General features: G+C 35.0%; 1 protein-coding gene and 1 long non-coding RNA gene across 2 annotated transcripts; both read right to left on the bottom strand.

The window, feature by feature from the left end:
- Positions 1-1,378: 1,378 nt before the first annotated feature.
- Positions 1,379-18,007, bottom strand: LOC126827656 (exosome complex component MTR3). The gene is made up of 9 exons (XM_050557104.2): positions 17,826-18,007; positions 11,471-11,528; positions 8,539-8,617; positions 7,101-7,275; positions 6,734-6,794; positions 5,080-5,165; positions 4,553-4,612; positions 3,998-4,108; positions 1,379-3,434 (listed from the first exon to the last, which is right to left on the bottom strand). The coding sequence occupies exons 1-9, from the start codon at positions 17,910-17,912 to the stop codon at positions 3,348-3,350; spliced, it is 804 nt and encodes a 267-aa protein (XP_050413061.1). The 5' UTR covers positions 17,913-18,007; the 3' UTR covers positions 1,379-3,347.
- On the bottom strand, positions 15,761-17,757 carry LOC126827679 (uncharacterized). Its single transcript, XR_007682833.2, has 3 exons — positions 16,301-17,757; positions 16,016-16,177; positions 15,761-15,862 (listed from the first exon to the last, which is right to left on the bottom strand). It is a non-coding gene; the product is annotated as an uncharacterized LOC126827679 (long non-coding RNA).
- Positions 18,008-19,362: the final 1,355 nt, after the last annotated feature.

Raw genomic sequence — 19,362 nt, 5'->3', positions numbered from 1 at the left:
CATAGGGATCATTAGCAGAGGGAGTAAACCGGAGGGCTTGTAGAAAACCCACATGGTTGGACAGGTGACCCTGTTCCTTAACTCGTACAAGTGGGGAATCGAAACCACGCCACTGGACTCAATGCCAAACCTCATGATTTAACGTGCATGTGTTAAACCATTCGGCCACCCACCCCTTACTTTATTGAAAACATTGAATGTGACATTGTATTTTTTTTACAAGAAATCAACCAAGACACAACCCCAAGAAAAGTGTGCACATCAGTTTTTTGGAAAGGCAGAATACAATGCCTAAAAACTGTTGGCACTGTATGTAAATATAGGTTGCAAGGCAAACAAATATACACCCACAGCAGTTGAGTCGTCTAAACAACCCACAAAGGTGATCGCATATTTTTTCTTGTTAATAATGAGAGCATTTACAAGACACTATAAAAATTAAATCATGAATAACAATACCTGAAGTAATTATCAGAAATAACTAAAATTTGAATGGTTTACGTCTTCTTCCCGTGTACATATTGCATGTCAATCAAATGATAACTTTAGCCTCTAGAACTTCCACATTCTTATTTAGAAAATCAATTAAACTTATTCATTCATAAAGTTTTGAATTGTAATTACTATGAAAGAAACTTGAAATATACTTAAAGAAATAAAAACAATAATAAATTAGTTTCTCTAAGTGCACTGCAAATAAAAGCAATTTGATTAATTTCGAAGACTTCAGATATGTACCGTAATCTAAAGCACAAATAACTCTTTTGAAAATATAACTTCAATTCAACCTGATAATATCCAAAAATAATGAAAGTTTTACCTCTCTGTTACTCATCTGAACACTATCCAAACAGTTGTCTTTATTCACAGCACAAGCAAAATAACAATTGGGTTGTGTCAAATCACCCAATGAAGTAAACCGTAACTTGTTCGATTTTGCAGAAAATTGATTTATATGCTTATTTTGGCTGACATCCCAGATTTTAGCTTGATCGGTCTAACTGTTCCTGGGATCTTCCCCATATAATTTTGGCTGTTTTGTCTAACTTGGGCGTAGCTGCCAATATTGAAAAGACCATAGTTCTGTAACCCATTGGTCAAAATTGCTGAAACGGGTATTGCTTGAAATGCAGTTCTATAAGGATTCCGAATCTGTCATTAATTTGGACATAGGAATGTTTTAAAGAGTGTTGACCTTAATGATCTTTACTTTGATCTTGAATTTGACCATGTTAAATCTGAAATGATTAAAATACTGTGCTAACAAGGATGTGAATCCAATTCCTTCTCTTTATACGAGCACTTCTCACGATTCTGAATTGTCCCTGAACAATGAATTAACAGGAATATTGACCTGTTGAATAAAAATATTTCCAGATTTGGCTCCAATTTTATTGAACAAATATAATACAAACTCTAGGCCATGACAATAATGTGATAACTGGGTGATAAGCCAATGAAATGGCCTGTTTAGTCAAGCTTTATTCAAGTTCTTCACAGAATTCTGGGAGACATCTATTGGTCAGTAGACAAAACAAAACAATGGTTAATATTAATAATAATTCAGTCATGAATGTGACCCCTGAATCTTCCACACAATCTGGTGACAGACATCTACATGTATATAGAGTGAAGGCTGCCAAAAGCATAAAACAAAAAAAATGTAATCAGATTGCTTTAGTCAGCATGTCAAGTTTATTCTACAGTTGATCAATATACATAACAGATCATTAACAATTCTATAACAACAAAGTGATACAGGACAGCGGGCCTTACAAGAACAGCTGTCTAGTCATTAGGATGTTGCAAAAAAACAAGACAAGGTCCTGTGTACACATTGGAATGCACATAAAAGAATCCTGGATAGTTGGAATTCAAAATAAGAGTAGGCCGTAGCGCTGCTGTCCTGACAAAATTTCCCTCATAGCATGTGCCTGTCTTCATTTCCATCAACAAATCTTGCCCAATAAGATGGCTCTTAAAATACACTGCTAAATATTTTTTTCAACTACTGTTAGCATTACACCAGCTGTGGTGACAGTACAGTTAATAAGGACTTGATTCCATGATACTGGTGCCATTGATTCCCCCAATGTACATTTCCTTATTTAAAATTAACAAAAACTTGAGAAGTGGTTATTATATTTACACCATAAAAACAAAGTTATTCAGCTCAATGTTCACAGATAGAAATGATTTATCCTTCAGTGGTGTATAAGAGATAAAAATATTGACATGGACTTTAATCATTTCTGGATCAATTTTTGATTGGGAAGGCAACTATCTGAAGGTCTAATTTTGTCTTTTAATCTGGAATATCATGCCTTTAATACCAAAATTTCATAAAATTATTTTAGATCTGTTTTGCACATTCTTGTTCATAACAGTTTAATGTCTTGTTGCTCTTTTTCTATTATATTCATTATTATGTAAGATATAGATAGTGCTGGCCGTTCTTGCTGTCATAGTTCAAAAATACATTCCTGGGATCTGCCCCGTATAATTTGGCTGTTTTGTCCAACTTGGGCATAGCTGCCAATATTGAAAAGACCATAGTTCTGTAACCCATTGGTCAAAATTGCTGAAATGGGTATTGCTTGAAATGCATTTCTACAAGGATTCCCAATCTGTCATTAATTTGGACATAGGGGTGTTTTAAAGAGTGTTGACCTTAATGATCTTTAATTTGATCTTGAATTTGACCATGTTAAATCTGAAATGACTAAAATACTGTGCTAACAAGGCTGTCATAGATAGTGCTGGCCGTTCTTGCTGTCATAGTTCAAAAATAGATAATGAATAATGAATATACATGTAATATTGAAAATTTCATTCAAATTACTTTCTTCTGAGCGATGTTGTGGGTGTTGCAAGATGTAGCTTAGATAGTTTATTATCGTAGCAACTGTACTGGACTATCCATTTTATCATTAATTTTTTAATCTATTGGGCATTCTAAACCATTGAAATCTCTGCCATCCGACAGTCTAGAGTGTTGATTATGTTAATAAATGTCTAAATAATAGTTTATATAACATTTGAAGCCAAAATAACAACCTGCAATAGGCAGATTTAGCTCTTACATAACACATCTTTAATATGCCTCATATTTTTACCATGATTCCAAACAGTACTTTTCAATTTAATCCATTCAACATTCTGATGTTAACACAAATACAGAAACAGATATTTATATACACTTTAGAGTTTATTCAAATTCTAAAACTTATAAGTGATGGAGGGAGCACAAAGACACAAATGTCCACCATAACTTAAAGTTCAATCGATGTAATGTCTCTTTTGAGATCTATTTTCAATCTCCTGATGTTTTTGTATATGTGTATGTGCTATGTTTTAGCTTTCACAGAATTGACCAAAGCATTTTGTAAGACTGGGTATACTTTCTGGCAGGTCTGTATACAGGTTTTAATGGCCTGAAAAAAAAACAAAAATTATAAAATGTAAAATTCAATGAAAAATATTTTGTTGTGTTTTAAAAAAAATTTTGTATGTTTTCTAACAATAGGTATCCAGTAACAACTTGAATCATCTCAAATTTCCACATATTACCACTTGAAATGATATGGGGTTTAAAGTCCTACTGTTCTGCTCTGACTAGGCTAATGAAGTCGAGCTTACGCATTGCAGTGTGCTATGGGGAATATTTTGCCCAGACAGCAGCGCTATGGCCTACTCTTATATCAAATTCTAACTGCCAAGGGATCTTTTACGTCCTGCACCACTGACAAGGGGAAATCACACCAGAAAACACCAGGAGCAAACCCGCGACCTCCAGACTACCGAGCCATCGTCTCCCTCACTTAGCCACCGTGGCTCCCTTACCACTTGAATGGTTGGGCTTCAAATGAATAAAAGAGATAGCAGTCAAATGGATAAGACCTCCTACAGTTTGTCACCTCATGTTCCTTTAGCAGTAAAATGAGGCCCTGACATAATGTATAGCTCAAGTGTGGGTTAGTAGTAAAATAATACAAACCTGACTGATAGTTTCAAAATCTATTTCACCTTTTGATGTTAAAGCTGAGATCTGATTAATTGATGGCATCAGACCAACAACCACATTCCCCTCGTTTACATCGTTACAATCCTAAATCAAATATATAATATTGCATTACCGGTAATGAAAATCTTGAACAATGTGAATTTTGTCGCCCTTGAAATTTTACACACATAGGCGTAGATCATATATGGCAACCAAAACAATGTTGGTGATCAACACAAGATTTTACCAGAGAAGAAAATTAGATTTGGTTGGTTTATTCCATAACTAATCCAATAAAACATTGCAGGAAAATGATGAGAAATCAGATTTTAAATATTCACATCAATCTGTTGCTATGGTTGAATAATCAGCCATTTTTATGTTAAAAGTATGATCAATTCAAACTCTCTATGGAATACAATCACAGGGTTGTTATGTATATAGTGCGATGTTTCGACATGCACAAAAACAATACTGATTGAAATGTTGCTTTTATATTATATAACAAATCAGTGATTTTATTCCTTATAAATGGTAGTTGTGTTTTACCTGAGATCTATATTCTTCTTCTTCACTAGGATCTACCAACATAACATCACCATGGATACGCTGTAAACAATACGATACATGTATATACTTAATATAACATCTAATAGCTTCTATCATTTCACTCTCAACAGTGAGTTAGACAAGATGGTAAATTTGATCAAGTGTAGCTAGTGTTGGTTCATTGGGTGTGGTCAAAAGTAGTGTTAGAGTAACTAAACCTCTTCCCTTAAGTATTTAGCAATAAATTTTTTAAATGAGATGATTCCTGCTTTAATTTTTCCAGTTATGGAGAGAATTAAGAATTGATACATATTTATAAGATTAGTGATGATTTGAAATTCCAGATTTGTGTGATTTACCTCTTTCTCGAATGTTCAATTGAGTATCATGAAATTTTTCAAGTGACCATGTTTGAAAAAGGTACCGGTATTCTACTTTGTTACCATATTACTGCTTACATTAACCCTATACTCAATCGAGTTCTTTGGGTTTTTTTACAAATAGTGTAAAACTTTGGGTATACTTACAACAGAAGATCCGACAACAATATCATACATCTCAATACCAGCATCAGCTAATGCAAGTGATGCACATGTTATAGATGCTGCCAGTGCTGTAAAAATTCAAACCATATATAGATCATAGCTTAATCAAATTTTCAGAAAGTCAGGAATATTGGGTCTTTAATCTATTAAATGTTACTGGTAATATAACAAATCTATTAATTGTAGACTGCTTATTTAAAGATGCCTTCACACAAACTGTGTGATTTGATGATATTTGGACAAAAAACATATTCAGCTAATTTTATCTATCAACATTTTGCTTCAAATCCCTCTCAAAACATATCCCAAACTACAAAATTCTATTTTAAACAGCTGACTTGATTGGGAGAGAATCTATTTTCAGCTTTTATTTCTCGCTACTTTATTGTCCATTTATCATTAATATCGAAGCCTTAATAAATTCTGTGATTATCCTCTGCACAAATCATTTTCTGCCGTATAATCGCCTAGTCAGTTGTATGTTTAAGCCTCTCACTAGTCTCACTGTTCTCATAACTGCTAGCCATTCGATCAACCTATAGCTCCTCCCACTGACTACATGTACATCATTCAAGCCACCTTCCAGTTTGTGACACCCTTACAGTTTTGTTCTTTTCGTGTCCATTGTGTTGATTAGGTAGTATTTTTTACTATTAAGATTGGGTGTCTCTACTTTTCATATACCAAAATTGGCACACTTTTATTGGAAATAACTACCCAATTTATATTTTTGTGGGAACGCTTCTTTAACAGAAAGAATAGTACAGTAGAATCTGTATTAAGCAGCCACACAAGGGAATTTTCATGACTGGCCGCTTAACGGGAGTGACCCCTCTCAATAAAATCTGAGTGTTTGTTAGTGCTGATATCAAGTAAATTTTATGCTTGGATGCATTAGGAGCAAACATCAATACTTGCATCGCTGAAACTTGCTTGGGACGAAAATTATTTGACACAAATCTCTGATATATCTTCTGTAAACGTGTCATTTTGTACCAACATTGATACTACTGTCAACCACTGTGATGTTTTCGATATTATTTATCTCCATTTTTGTGAAGAAAATCCATGAATTAATTTTATTTTATCAAAAAGCACATGTCCCAAAAAATATTGCTGAATCTGTCACAGATTTTCAGGGGGTGTAACTCTGTATGTAATATAGGAGGCGCTAAAATTTCTGTTTTGGAACGAAGTGGCAATGGAAAATAGATACTAAATGATCGCGACAAACTCGGCTTTGACGGTACTAGTATTAGTTTATTCAATCAGTATCTAATAATGTTTCAATCCGTGTAAAAACAATAATCAGGGTTTGTCATTTAATAAAACAAAAGATTAATTAATAGGTAATCCCAGCTATGTTTATTGTTATTTCCACAGTTTGTTTTACCTGATCGGTGGGGGAGTAGATAATTAACTATTAATCACAGGATTAGCGGAAGTGCTATTTTGCTACATTTATTAGTAAAATAGTGACCGCTGGCCGTGTTAGAGGAGTGGCCGTTGATTAAAGAGATGAAACAATAGAATTTCTACGGGGGGAATTTATCGTGACTGCTCACAAGGAGATGCCGCTGAATGGGAGTGACTGCTCTTACAGATTCTACTGTATATAAATAAATAGTGATCTTACCACTGCCATCATTTTGTAGAACAGTTATGTATACATTTACTTGTGCTTTTGGAAACTTATCCTGAAAATATACAAATTCCCGTTGGTGTCTGTGAATGTGATAGTAATTCATGTCACTGATCTCATGCTATCGAGTGTTCAAAGTATACCCACAAGGCTTTCTGGCCATAACATATTACCAGCCAATCAAATTTTCACGTATTTATTTTCTTTAAGATCGTTCAAGAGTTCATTTTTCTGGAAAAACAATATTATCTTTAGTCTGACTAAAGTTAACAATGCTATTTGCCACTAGTGTGGACTAGAAAGCATCTTTGAGGCAAATTCATGGACTGACAGAAAACATAATGTTTCTACTTATTCTTACCAATTGCACAGCTGGTTCAAAAGCTTCCAGTAACTGGACTGATAAATCTTTTTCTTCAGCATCTTGCTGATGTTGTCGTTTCTTTTTACAAGAAAATGTTGCAAATTTAAATTCACAAGTAAGTTGTCCCTTCATACTAAAATCCTCTTTTCTCATTACCTCCCTTGGACCAAATCTTAAAATTATAAAAAATTATTAAAAGACTTTTTAATGGCTATGGTGGAAAATTTTATTTCAACATATGCTTGCAAATAGGTCTTTTTGGAAGTGGGGGGAAACTGGAGGTCCTGGAAAAAAGCCACATACGGTTGGACTGATGACTTTACACCAGCTTGCCACATACAAGCTTGGTATCTGAAGCACACCACCTGACTCGATGATATACATGTACCTTACAATCTAAAGTGCACACATTAGATCTCTCAACCACCTCAGACCCTCCAAAATCAGAATTGAAAATGAACTGAAATGGGGTTTAACATCCTAGAGTTCTGATTTAACTGGGCAAATGAAGAGGGGCATACAGTGTACTATGAGGGAGATTTTGCCCGGACAGCGACACTATGGCCTACTCTTATATCGAATTAAAACTGTCATGCCAATGCGTACACTGGACCTCGGTTCTTCAGTCCCATCAAAACGACTATACTTTGTCCTTTGTCAGGTCTTGCGCCGGCACCACTCACAAGGAGGAACTTTCTCCACCAACGCTGGAATCGAACACAGGACATACAACGTCTTACTCACTGAGCCACCACTCCAAAATGAGAGACTGGTAAATAAGTCTGAATGAAATGGGGCTCAGCATCTCGTCAACACAATATTATGATCGTTTTCTCATACCATCTGAACAACTTTAACCTGTTAAGCGTGACGTTTTTAAAACGTTAACTACCCCCTATTGTGTAATTAATTGGACGAAGTGAAGAAGAACTATGTACTATGTTCTAAGAATAGGTTGGGGAAAATACCTCCAAGTTGTTATATTACGCCCTACACACAGTGAGTGGCAGTTGTCCAGGACGTTATATATCGACCTACGCACTTACTTTGTTAAATCTTGGCAGAAATGAAATGAAATGAAATGGGGTTTAACATCCTACTGTTCTGCTCCTATACTGGGCTAATGAAGACGGGCATACGCCATACAGTGTGCTATGAGGGAAATTTTGCCCAGGCAGCGGCACCATCGCCTACTCTTATATCGAATTCCAACTGCCAGGGGATCTTTTACGTGCATTCCAATATATACACGGGACCTCGGTTTTTCGTCTCATCCGAAGGACTAGACAGCTGTCCTTGTCAGGCCCTAAATCTTGGCAGAACCAGAATTTGCACCGTGAACATTCTAGTAGAGTGACCAGCACCCTACCACTCAACCACACAGCAGTCCCAATATGACTGAAACAAGAGACTGGCAATACAATAAATAACTTACACAGCACATATAACCTTGGTATGATTCTGTTCTATATAAGCTGATCCCTTAGCTTGACTAATTAATCCAGGTCGTAGAACTGAAACAAATGGCATAAAATAATATTTCTCTGATACATGTATTGCATTCTTCCAAATGAAAGTTCAAAATTCTGTTTTACTTGTCTTCTCTACACAAGGATCTGGAGGAGGAGTTAAATAACCCAGGTTCTTGTTGCTGTGAGGGTTTAGACAATCAAATGGTCTGTTGTGTCAAGTTCTTAGCGTATAGTGCCCGAAAATGTGGGTAGACATTCACAGCGATAGAAAACAAATCACAGCAAAAGTCGTATTCCCAAATATACACTTAAAACACAGATGCTGATTGGTTAATTGAATGACTTCTATCAAAGGGTCAAAAGTCGATCGTATGACCCCGGACACAGCCTCCCACAACAACCGGTCAGATCCTCATGTAGTGGACGACTTCAAAAGTATAAAAATGAAACAAAATATAGATCTGTATTTTAATTCAATTGAATGAATATTACGACGTAGATCAACATGACTTGACCTTTATCTACTAAAGTAAAAGTTTGAATAGAGAGACAAACTGTCATCCCATAGAACAAATAATTAGAAGATAGGTTGCCAGGTAACAAAACATATGTCCACAGCAGCTAAACAGTTGAAATGGTCGACAAGGGTTGTCACATATTTATTGTCTTTTAGGCAATGGTGGCATTTACAAGACAATTTCACACAGATCAGATTATAATTTTCGTCGTTTGAAGGTTTACAAGGTTCTACAAACTGAAACAAGGGCCTTAACTCTGGAAGTAATTTACAGAAATTGTTGAAATTCGACAAGCTTTTTCATCTTACTAATCCAAACAAATGCATATAAATTTCATACAGATCAGATGTTAACTTTTGTCGTTTGAGTGTTCACAAGGTTCAGCAAAGTAAATGAAGGACCATAACTCTAGACATAATAGACGGAAATTGCTGAAATTCAATAGGCTTCCCCGTTTCACTAGTTTAAATAAAATGATGCATATAAATTTCATACAGACAAGATGATAACTTTTGTCATTACAGCATTCACAAGGTGCAACAGGTAAAACAAGGGCCATTACTCTAGAAGAAATTAAGGGAAATTATTGAAATTAAATAGGCTTCTTCATCTCACTAATGTAAACAACATACAGTAAACTTCGCATAAGTCGGATCTAAGTGGACTGACCAATTTTATCTGAGTTAAGCAAAGATCGGAGTTATCCGAAGACCAAAATTCAATCTTAGCTCGATTAGAAATAACTGCAAGAGCAGGATAATAATTGATTCAATGGCAAATTTCAAGCTTTTGTTCACATGTGCGAGTAGATAACTTCCGTTTTGGTGCGAGTAGATGTCGTCATCTTTGAAAAATGTCCTAAATTTTTCAGGAAAGTGTCTCGTACAGCAGACAGCAAGTTTCGAATTATCCGGGAAAATTCTATTATTGCGTCGCATCAAATAGGCCGATTTGAGTCAAAATGATAAGAGGAAAGTATTTTGGGGCTCTGTGCATGGAATTCTGAACATACTGCCGTTCTGACTTAGGCGAAGGAAAAAAGCACAAATTAGATCAAATGGACCGAACATTTTGATACGAATTAGGAAATCTGACTTAAAGGCAGAAATTTAATAACAAAAATGTGCAGGATCAAAGGGTTCAAACGATTTTATCCTAGTTGAGCGAAGATCTGACTTTACTGTATATCAATTTCAAAACAATCAGATGATAAATGTAATCTTTAGAGTGTTCACAAGAAGTAGTGGACGACGGACGGTAAATAGTATTCTTCATCTCACTAATGTAAACACATATCAATTTCAAAACAATCAGATGATAAATGTAGTCTTTAAAGTGATCACAAGAAATTGTGGACAATGAACGTACAGACAGGGGTGACGGCTATATATACGACCACATTACATGTGTGCATATTATGGTTTTGTCGATGATAAGCAATTGTATAACCCATTCATTCCTTCACACCAGATGTCAATACATAATTCCCTAAAGAAGCTAGAACCCTGTATAGTGACATCTGGACATGGATGAATCAAAACAAATTAAAAGCTGAATGATGAGAAGACAGAATTTGTGATATGACCAAGATCTAAACAATCAATTTTTCACCAAAGACAAACATTGGCGATACTGAAATTTCAAAATCATGTAAAGCACGAAATCTGGGTTTCATCATGGACAAGGCAATGTCTCTCATCCCACAGGTAAACTTATACTATGTGTAAACTGTGAGAGAGATTAAAACCAATACGGTATTTAGAATCAGGAGGTATTTTACTCAAGATTCATGTGCTAGAGTTGTATAAGCATTGGCCATACATGTATCTCAGTTGGACTATGGAAATGGACTCTTGGCTGGCATTCCAGATTTCTCCCTCAACCGTCTTCAAGTTGCACAAAATAACTGTGCTCGACTAGTTGCCAAGTCATTTTCTAGAGATCATGTAACAGTAACTCTTAAAAGTCTCCATTGACTGCCTGTGAAAGCCTGGATTGAGTTTAAAGTGCTATCAAATGTGTATAACGCTTTGTTTTCGAATACTGCTCCCTCCTACATGAAACGATTATTCACATTTACAAAACAGGAAAGATCAAATCTACGTTCTTCTACAGAAACTACTGTATTATCTGTGCCTGCTTAATTACAAGAGACTCAGAAGAAAATTATCTTTCCCCATAATGGTGCCTATATGTGGAATAAGCTACCAAGAACAATTTGAGAAATTTCAACTTTTGTTAAATTTAAATCAGAGTTAAAAAAACACACTTGTGATGTGACATTAATTGTAAGTGCTATCAAAGATGAATAATATAAAACATGTTATCTTTGACCTAAATCAAAGAAGTAGTGCCATTTCAAAGATTATTTACTAACACAATGGTCTGATCTGATCCAGTTTTCTTCCATTTTTTCGCTCTCCATTTAACAAAATCTGAAATACAAAATGGAATCTTCAATGAATTCCAAACAACACAAACTCCTGAGACTGCAGATGGAGAGAGAAGACTGAGGTATCAAATACAATTGGAAAGTAAGCATGGCTATTTACTGAGTACAGAATTCCAATTATTTAGCCATTCTTTCCTAAAGCAAAAGACAATCGAGCAAACACGAGATACAGAATGAGGCCATAGATTTACCCAAAACAACCTAAACAACTTCAATTAACGATTGAAACAACCTGTACTTTATCATATTTTTTTTTATGTTGGGATTTTTGCGGTTATAATGACTAATAAGGTCATTGGATTTTAAAAAAAAAATGTTTAAGCAAAGAAATAGTCATGAATTTAACAAATACTATATATAGTCTGACTCCATAATCACTAGGGTGACAATAGAGTTGGCTTTCTTGATTTCATCTTTCATTCATTTACCGATTTTTTCTTCAGAACTATCATTAAAGCGATAATTTCATATTTTCTAAGAAAGCCAAAACATAATTATTTCTATGTCTTTTGCTCAATAGGTTGTCAACTCACTATTATACGATCATAGGTATTATTCTCCCTCTTAAAAATCCTTTGAACCCGGAAATAATAGCACAATTACCTCCCTTGTTTTTCTATTCCCCCCATGGAATAGCTATCTTCAAACGTTTGAATTTGAAGTTGAAAATGATATTTTTGCCAATTTCTCAATTGGCAATAGTGCATTATAGGATTAATAGGATTATTCTTTAATAAGGTAGGACTGTTTATAGATACCATCTATTTTAAGGCTTTTTTTAAATAAATTTTAAAAAAATAACTTAAAAATATGAAATTGCAGCTTTAAAGTAAAAGAGTTACACCACGGAATCTATATACATGTACGGTCCATGGTTACGCTTGCCTGTACATGTAAAATGAAATAATTAACCTCATAAATATATGTTGTTTTAAGCAAAATACTGATTGTTAATGTTCATGTTTTTGGTACCGTAATTAAACTTATTTGGGGTTATATTGGGTAAATATATATGGACCAGACGAATGTGACAATCGTCAATCCAGTAGGCCCTACTGTCTGAACCATCGTAAATCTTGAACGGATTTCTTCAATTATGAACAAACTACTTAACCTTGGTTATTATAAACTTACATGTGTTTCTGAAATCAACTCCTGTTAAATATAATCCATTGCATAACTAATTATCCCAATGAATAAAAAAGTTCTCTCTTGAAAAATTTAAATCCTACAAATTTTTGACATAGAAAAATACCAATATGGAAGCTGATTACGTCACTCTTCGGGAGATATCATTTCATATAGGGTAGGGTGACCCATGCACCTACAGAAATACAGTCAACCGCTGATAGTTCGAGACTACCACTGAAGCGTGCACATTCGCCGTGTCGAGGATAACTTTCTGACAGTATGATACTATAAATAGCCATGGCACGTGCAATTCTCTACAAATCTATCAACTATTACAGCCGTAAAAAATTATTGTTGATGATTTTGAATAGCAGTAAAATTAAGCTTCTTGGTTATTACAGCAGATTTAGAAATTACGTTTGTTTCATTTTTTAAATCGCTTTATCATTAACTGTACCGTTAAGAGCGGCATCTTTTGGTTTAGTACAAATAATATCTCTGAAACACTTGAGTTAGACAGGAGCATGATACTAGCAGTAGTTTCATTTTACTTTTACAAGCTTCTTAAAACAATTGTTGAGCTAGCTAACGTGCTCATTTCTAAATTCAATTTCTTGTTCTAGCTTTCTGTTATGTTTCGTAAAAAAGTAGTCTTGATTATCCCGGCCTGTCAATCAGCCCTAGAATGGTCGATAGACTGGTTAAGCGAGACTAATTTCAAAACAAGGGCACGTAACCTATCTTTTACTCAAAAGTGTCTGGATGTTATGGACGACACATGGAACCAGTTTGCAGTCTATTATTTATAGATGATTAATGGTCATAGCTTATTAAGTACAACATGATCGTTTATTTAGTGACTATAATTGTGTGAAACTGATTTGAGGCTTGGCATATAAATAAATATTGTGGCGAAATTGTCGAGATATATGGAGATATTTATTTATGGTGGGTCAACCTATATAGGGGTGACAGCATAGCAAATCGAAACGGTTTTTGGCACTTTTACGACAATTCAAGTTTGGTTTGAGAAAAGCTACAAATCTTGGCTTGGCATTGGGCGTCCACACACATAACTGTCCGTATTCTTTTATTTTGTTACCGTTTTTTACACTCTGGTAAAATCTCTACAAATTTTATAACTTTACCTTTTGGTATATTTTGTTTTAATAATTATTTGATTAGCAACTCGGATGGAATAATTTTCTTTTAAACACACATGCGGCACAAAAACAATTACATTCGTTTTAACGGCCTTAAATATCACCTATGATTATCTTTAATATGATATATATAAGAAAAACACTTGTAAATGAAGAGCCCCAGGGAAGAACAATTTATTTCTAAGTCACTTTTTCAACGAACACCAGTTAATGGCGCCGTCTGGTAGCAAATTGTATAAGCTTTCTGTGGAACAATCAATTTCAGGTAAAAACAATCAAAGTCACATCGAACCAAGGCCCTTCTGAAATGGCCTCACAGACAAATACGTCCATCGTACCCTTTATTTGACCTTAATTTGGCTGAAAAGTTGAAGTCAGTTGTTGTACTGGTAATTATGATTCGTATTAAACATCATTTTGAAGTTGTACATGTAATTAAACCCACTCGTTGTTCTGTTCGCGTCAAGCATTCTCGTGAAAAAGTCTATTTTGCCTTTATGCGAAAAGACAAAAATGTAACTTAGATCGTTCTTCCCCTGGACTCTTCAAATCTTATTGAAGCGGTTATTATCTGATCGAAAGAATGCTATCAAATTAACAATAAACACAGAGACTTCGGAGGTGAGTTTCATGATCCTTGTTAAATTATTTATAACATAAAGAAGATAGGATATTTTTAGTTATATATTACTTTATTTTTACGAGTATCCATGCAAACAGTGATATTTTCATTGTGAATAAAATTTGTTAGACTGGCGATCAATAGTTTCAATATAAATCTCTTATGTAATTGCCTTTAGTTACATGTATATTTTTTGTCGCACAAATTCAAATGATCATGATGATCGCGCTTTGTTTTCATTGCAAGTTGCAACACAAGATTGTCAAACTATCTGTCAAAATCAAACCACCCCCGCAACAGCTGCATTGGTTTAGCGCAACAAGTAACGAAAGCATTGTTGTCTTCCTCTCAGTCGAAATTACAAGTAAATAGTCAAATTTGTCCAGCAAGAACTTTTTTTTATTCGTTGAGATATTTAGTTGTGCATTGGTTTAGCGCAACAAGTAACGAAAGCATTGTTGTCTTCCTCTCAGTCGAAATTACAAGTAAATAGTCAAATTTGTCCAGCAAGAACTTTTTTTTATTCGTTGAGATATTTAGTTGTGCAATGGATTTTATCGAAGGGGAGTTGATTTCAAACACACAGGTAAGTTTATAATAACCAAAGTTAAGTAGCTTATTCACAATCGAAGAAATCTGTTTCAAATTTACAATGGTTCAGACTGTAGTCGTTGAGTACAAATGTACCTAGATCTTCTAGTTCTACTAACTTCTACTGTCTGAACCTTGCTATTAATAAACGGATTTCTTCGAATTCGATTATGAACAACTTTGGTTATTTTATTATAAACTTACCTGTGTGTTTGAAATCAACTCCGGTTAAATAAAATCCATTGCACAATTAAATATCCCATCGAATAAAAAAGTTATCTCTTGAAAAATTGAACTCAAACAAACTTTTGACGATTACATGTCATTTCGGTCCCGCGTCATTTCGGACTTACGTCATTTCGGACTCCAAAAAATATGTCCCCGACATTTCGGACTCGGGTAGGTGACATTTCGGACTCGGGTAGGTGACGTTTCGGACTCGGGTAGGTGACGTTTCGGACTCGGGTAGGTAAGATAGAATTATACAACACACTGACGCCAATTTACTTTATAAACTATTTTATTTATCAACATAGCATAAAATGATAACATCGATTTATAACAACGGGCATATTATTTTATTTTTAAACATACCATATAGCGATAACAACGGTCATATAAAACATTCATTTATTGTATAAATACATACACATTCATACATTAACGCAACATTTATAACAACACGTGTATTTATTTGATGAAAAAATAGCTATACACTGGTTCGTTGACCGATCCTACACTTGCCATGACACTCTCTGCGATTGATGGACAGGATCTTGTAAAAATATTTCCTATGGCTTCCTTCTTAGCCTGCAATGATATAATAAATATTATACATATTCTTTTTTTTTATTTCAGCAACAGTCAGTACCAGGGTCAGCTGGAGGAATGAATATCTGTTCTTTCAATCTTTTAATATATGTACATATCGTTACTTTAATATTTGTATTTTTATATACATACCGTTACTTTAATTTTAGCAGCAGTCAATATACCAGGTTCTGCTGGGTGAATATGCTCTTTCAAACCTTTCTTGAAGTCGGTACCATCCTGAATCACCGTTGCAGGACAAGTCAGGGAACCATTTCTCTTGCAGCACCTCCATACGGTCGTTTTCTTGTCCGTCTAAAAAAAACATCATTAGTTCTAATTAGATATCATATTCGTCTACACGTAACATTAGTTCTAATATATAAGTTCTAGTTAGATATCATATTTGTCTATAACATACATATATATAACACATACCTTTATCGTATAAGCAAAACCAATGTTGTCAAACAGCTTCTTTTTCCCACGTGTTGTTGCTGCCTCTTCTATAGTGTATGCTAATTCAGGTTCTTCTTCAGCAAATACGCTAATATCTTGCTCATCTTCAGACATTGAAGACTCGATAACCGGATCAGGTAGCTGGTATGGTCGTTCAATGGTGAATGATTCTTCGATGTCCATTTCTTCTTCTGTAGGGGGGAGCGGGGCAACACATCTACAGCATTTCCATTCAAAAGCAGTTCTATGTCGGTTTAAACTCCTGTACTCATCCCGAGTGATGCCTGAAATAGTGATAAATAAAATAATAATATTCCCGGATTGCGGGTACGTGTCAATAAATAACAATAACGACAAATTTATAACGTTTCAATAAATAACAATAACTTACAAGCTGAAACGACAAATTTATAACGTTTCAATAAATAACAATAACTTACAAGAAACGACAAATTTAAAACGTTTTAATAAATAACAATAACTTACAAGAAACGACAAATTTAAAACGTTTTAATAAATAACAATAACTTACAAGAAACGACAAATTTAAAACGTTTTAATAAATAACAATAAAGAAAATTTCATTACGTACCGGAATCGCAGGTTCGATGTTGCCATAAAAGACAAGAATCGCACTGGAGGCCTTCTTGTCGAGGACGGACAGGATTGGTACACTTTACGCAATTTCCACTAGCCATGATAGATTCGTGTAAAAATTGAGAATGATTTGAATTGAAATATGGCACATATATATAATACATTTGAGCTTGGGCTCAATCATTTCTTAACGGCTTCATTATTTCTCAATCATTTCTTAGCGGCTATTAGAAACGCCGATCAGTGTTTTTATTTCTCAATCATTTCTTAGCGGCTATTAGAAACGCCGATCAATTATCGCTATTAATCTTAAATACAACAATGGGATGGTTTCACTAATCGCTGGATTCACTAATCGCTAGATTAAAACAACAATCGCGGATCGATTATCGTCAACAATCTAAACTAATTCATCGTCAACAATCAAAATTTACTCATCAAAATACAATAATATCCGATCAAGTAAATAAACAAATACAAAAAAGGCAAGTAGCATAGGTTTTACTTCAAGTTCAAGTTCAAAGGCGTGTTGTCAAGTAATGGCCTGTATGGGATAAATAAAACAAGACTAACAATGTTTAAATCTTTATTAATGTGAATGGTCTGTCTTGAGCCTCACCTACAACGAAAGAAAAACAGCTATTACTAATATATACACACATAATTTTAAGTTTTATTTGAGTCCGAGTCCGAGTCCGAAATGTCGCCGGTCCGAGTCCTAAATGTCGTTTGACTGAGTCCGAAATGACACCGAGTAAGTCCGAAAAGTCGCCATACTGAGTCCGAAACGACGTTTGTGCTGAGTCCGAAATGACGCGGGACCGAAATGACGTGCTACCCTTTTGACATAGGGCAATACAAGAATGGAAGCCGGTTACGTCACTTAATACAAATTACAATTACTTACATCTTGTTTTATATCTTTATTTACAGTAAATATAACGGGACTTTGTGTTGACTCCGGCCCACATATCCTCCTAGAATCCACTGGCATCTTCACAATTTCAGAAAATATAAATGCATTAATCAAACGATACAGTTGTTTATTTGCAGTTTACAAATTTAACACGCTTGCATGGGCGCCGCCATCTTGAAATATTAGAGTTATCGTTCCTGTGTAGCGCTTTGACATCGATAGTGTTTTCTTGGCACAATGCCTGCTGGAATTGTAACTCGGACAAACAAACAATGCTGGGAAAATTTGGGCACACAATTGTACTTTGTAAAAGTTGTATGAAAAAATATTGTGTTCTTGAATGCGTCCAATTTAACAGCGAATTTAAATTCAGAGTGTCTATAGTTAGGCAATTTTATAGAAATCTTAAGACTCGAACCCTCTATTGTTTGGAGTACAGTAAGCCACGAATTACAGTTACATAAACAACTGTTTTTAGTTGTGTATATTACAAGTAAATAAAATTTAGTTCTCTTTTATTGATGATTTAGAAATTAAGAATTATTCATCGCAAAAGAGATATTATGATTATTATGTAACATACTTAACCTAACTACATTTTTGGGGCACCAACCACCACCGCCCCCCCCCCCCCCCGTTCAAAATTTCCCCGTACGCTTATGGTCAGGAGCCGAGCACCACAGGTGCGAGTTTTGTAGGCGCCACCCTATCCACAATCCCACACTACAATAAATTTCAACAAAATACTGGCTATAACATTAAGCGTCCCGGTAGAACATAGATGGTATTGTATAATTATATAGTTGTTTGCCGATCGTTGTCTCGCTGGAAAGCAGTTTTATTTAAGTTGACATAAAATTTTGAAAAATTGAGTCAATATCTTGGCATTTGAGGTCATTGCTGGGAGAAATTCTTGTGGACGAGAGGACCAGAAATGTGAGTCAATTAGACAAAATCTCGACATCTGCCCCTGTCAATTCCGCCTGTTTTGCAAGAGTTGACAGAACGTTTGTATATTCTGACGCCCCACGACCCACACACCAGTACCAGTGGTGCTACTAACATAACTAGGCAGTTCAGTATAACCGTGAATACGATAGTGCTGAGACAGTATAAGATAACAGAGGAGTGGAAGAATGATGTTATAATGGCATCGAGCGCCGCAGGCGCGAACAAATTTCAGATGTGTAACCGAGCTTTTAATTTTTGGGACTGGGCCTGACAATTTTAGTCAATGTCATGGCAAATGGATCCAAATTCTCGTTAACGAGAGGATAAGAAATGAGACAGAATCTTGAGGCCTATCTGTCAATGTCGCCTGTTTTGTGAGAGTAGAACTAACAATTCTACAGCCTTTTGACCCACGACTCACTCACTATATAGTGGTACTACTAACTGGGCGATTCACTGCAACTGTGAATATTATAGTGATGAGATAGTATAAGACAGAGAAGGAGTTGAAGAATGATGGCATAATGGAATTGAGCGCCGATATGTAACTGAGCTTTTAATTTTTGAGGACTGGGTC

The sequence above is a fragment of the Patella vulgata genome, chromosome 1 (assembly GCF_932274485.2).
Source record: "Patella vulgata chromosome 1, xgPatVulg1.2, whole genome shotgun sequence".
Lineage (NCBI taxonomy): Eukaryota > Metazoa > Mollusca > Gastropoda > Patellidae > Patella > Patella vulgata.
The sequence above is the reverse complement of the archived record's forward strand: the minus strand, read 5'-3'. Positions and strand labels throughout refer to the sequence as shown.

Coding starts and splice junctions, on each gene's coding strand:
- LOC126827656 (XM_050557104.2), bottom strand. CDS start 17,912: ATGCCAGTGGATTCTAGGAGGATATGTGGGCCGGAGTCAACACAAAGT. Junction 11,529..17,825: donor ATAAAGATATAAAACAAGAT/GTAAGTAATTGT, acceptor TTTGTATTTCAG/ATTTTGTTAAATGGAGAGCG. Junction 4,613..5,079: donor TTGTTGTCGGATCTTCTGTT/GTAAGTATACCC, acceptor TATTGTTTACAG/CGTATCCATGGTGATGTTAT.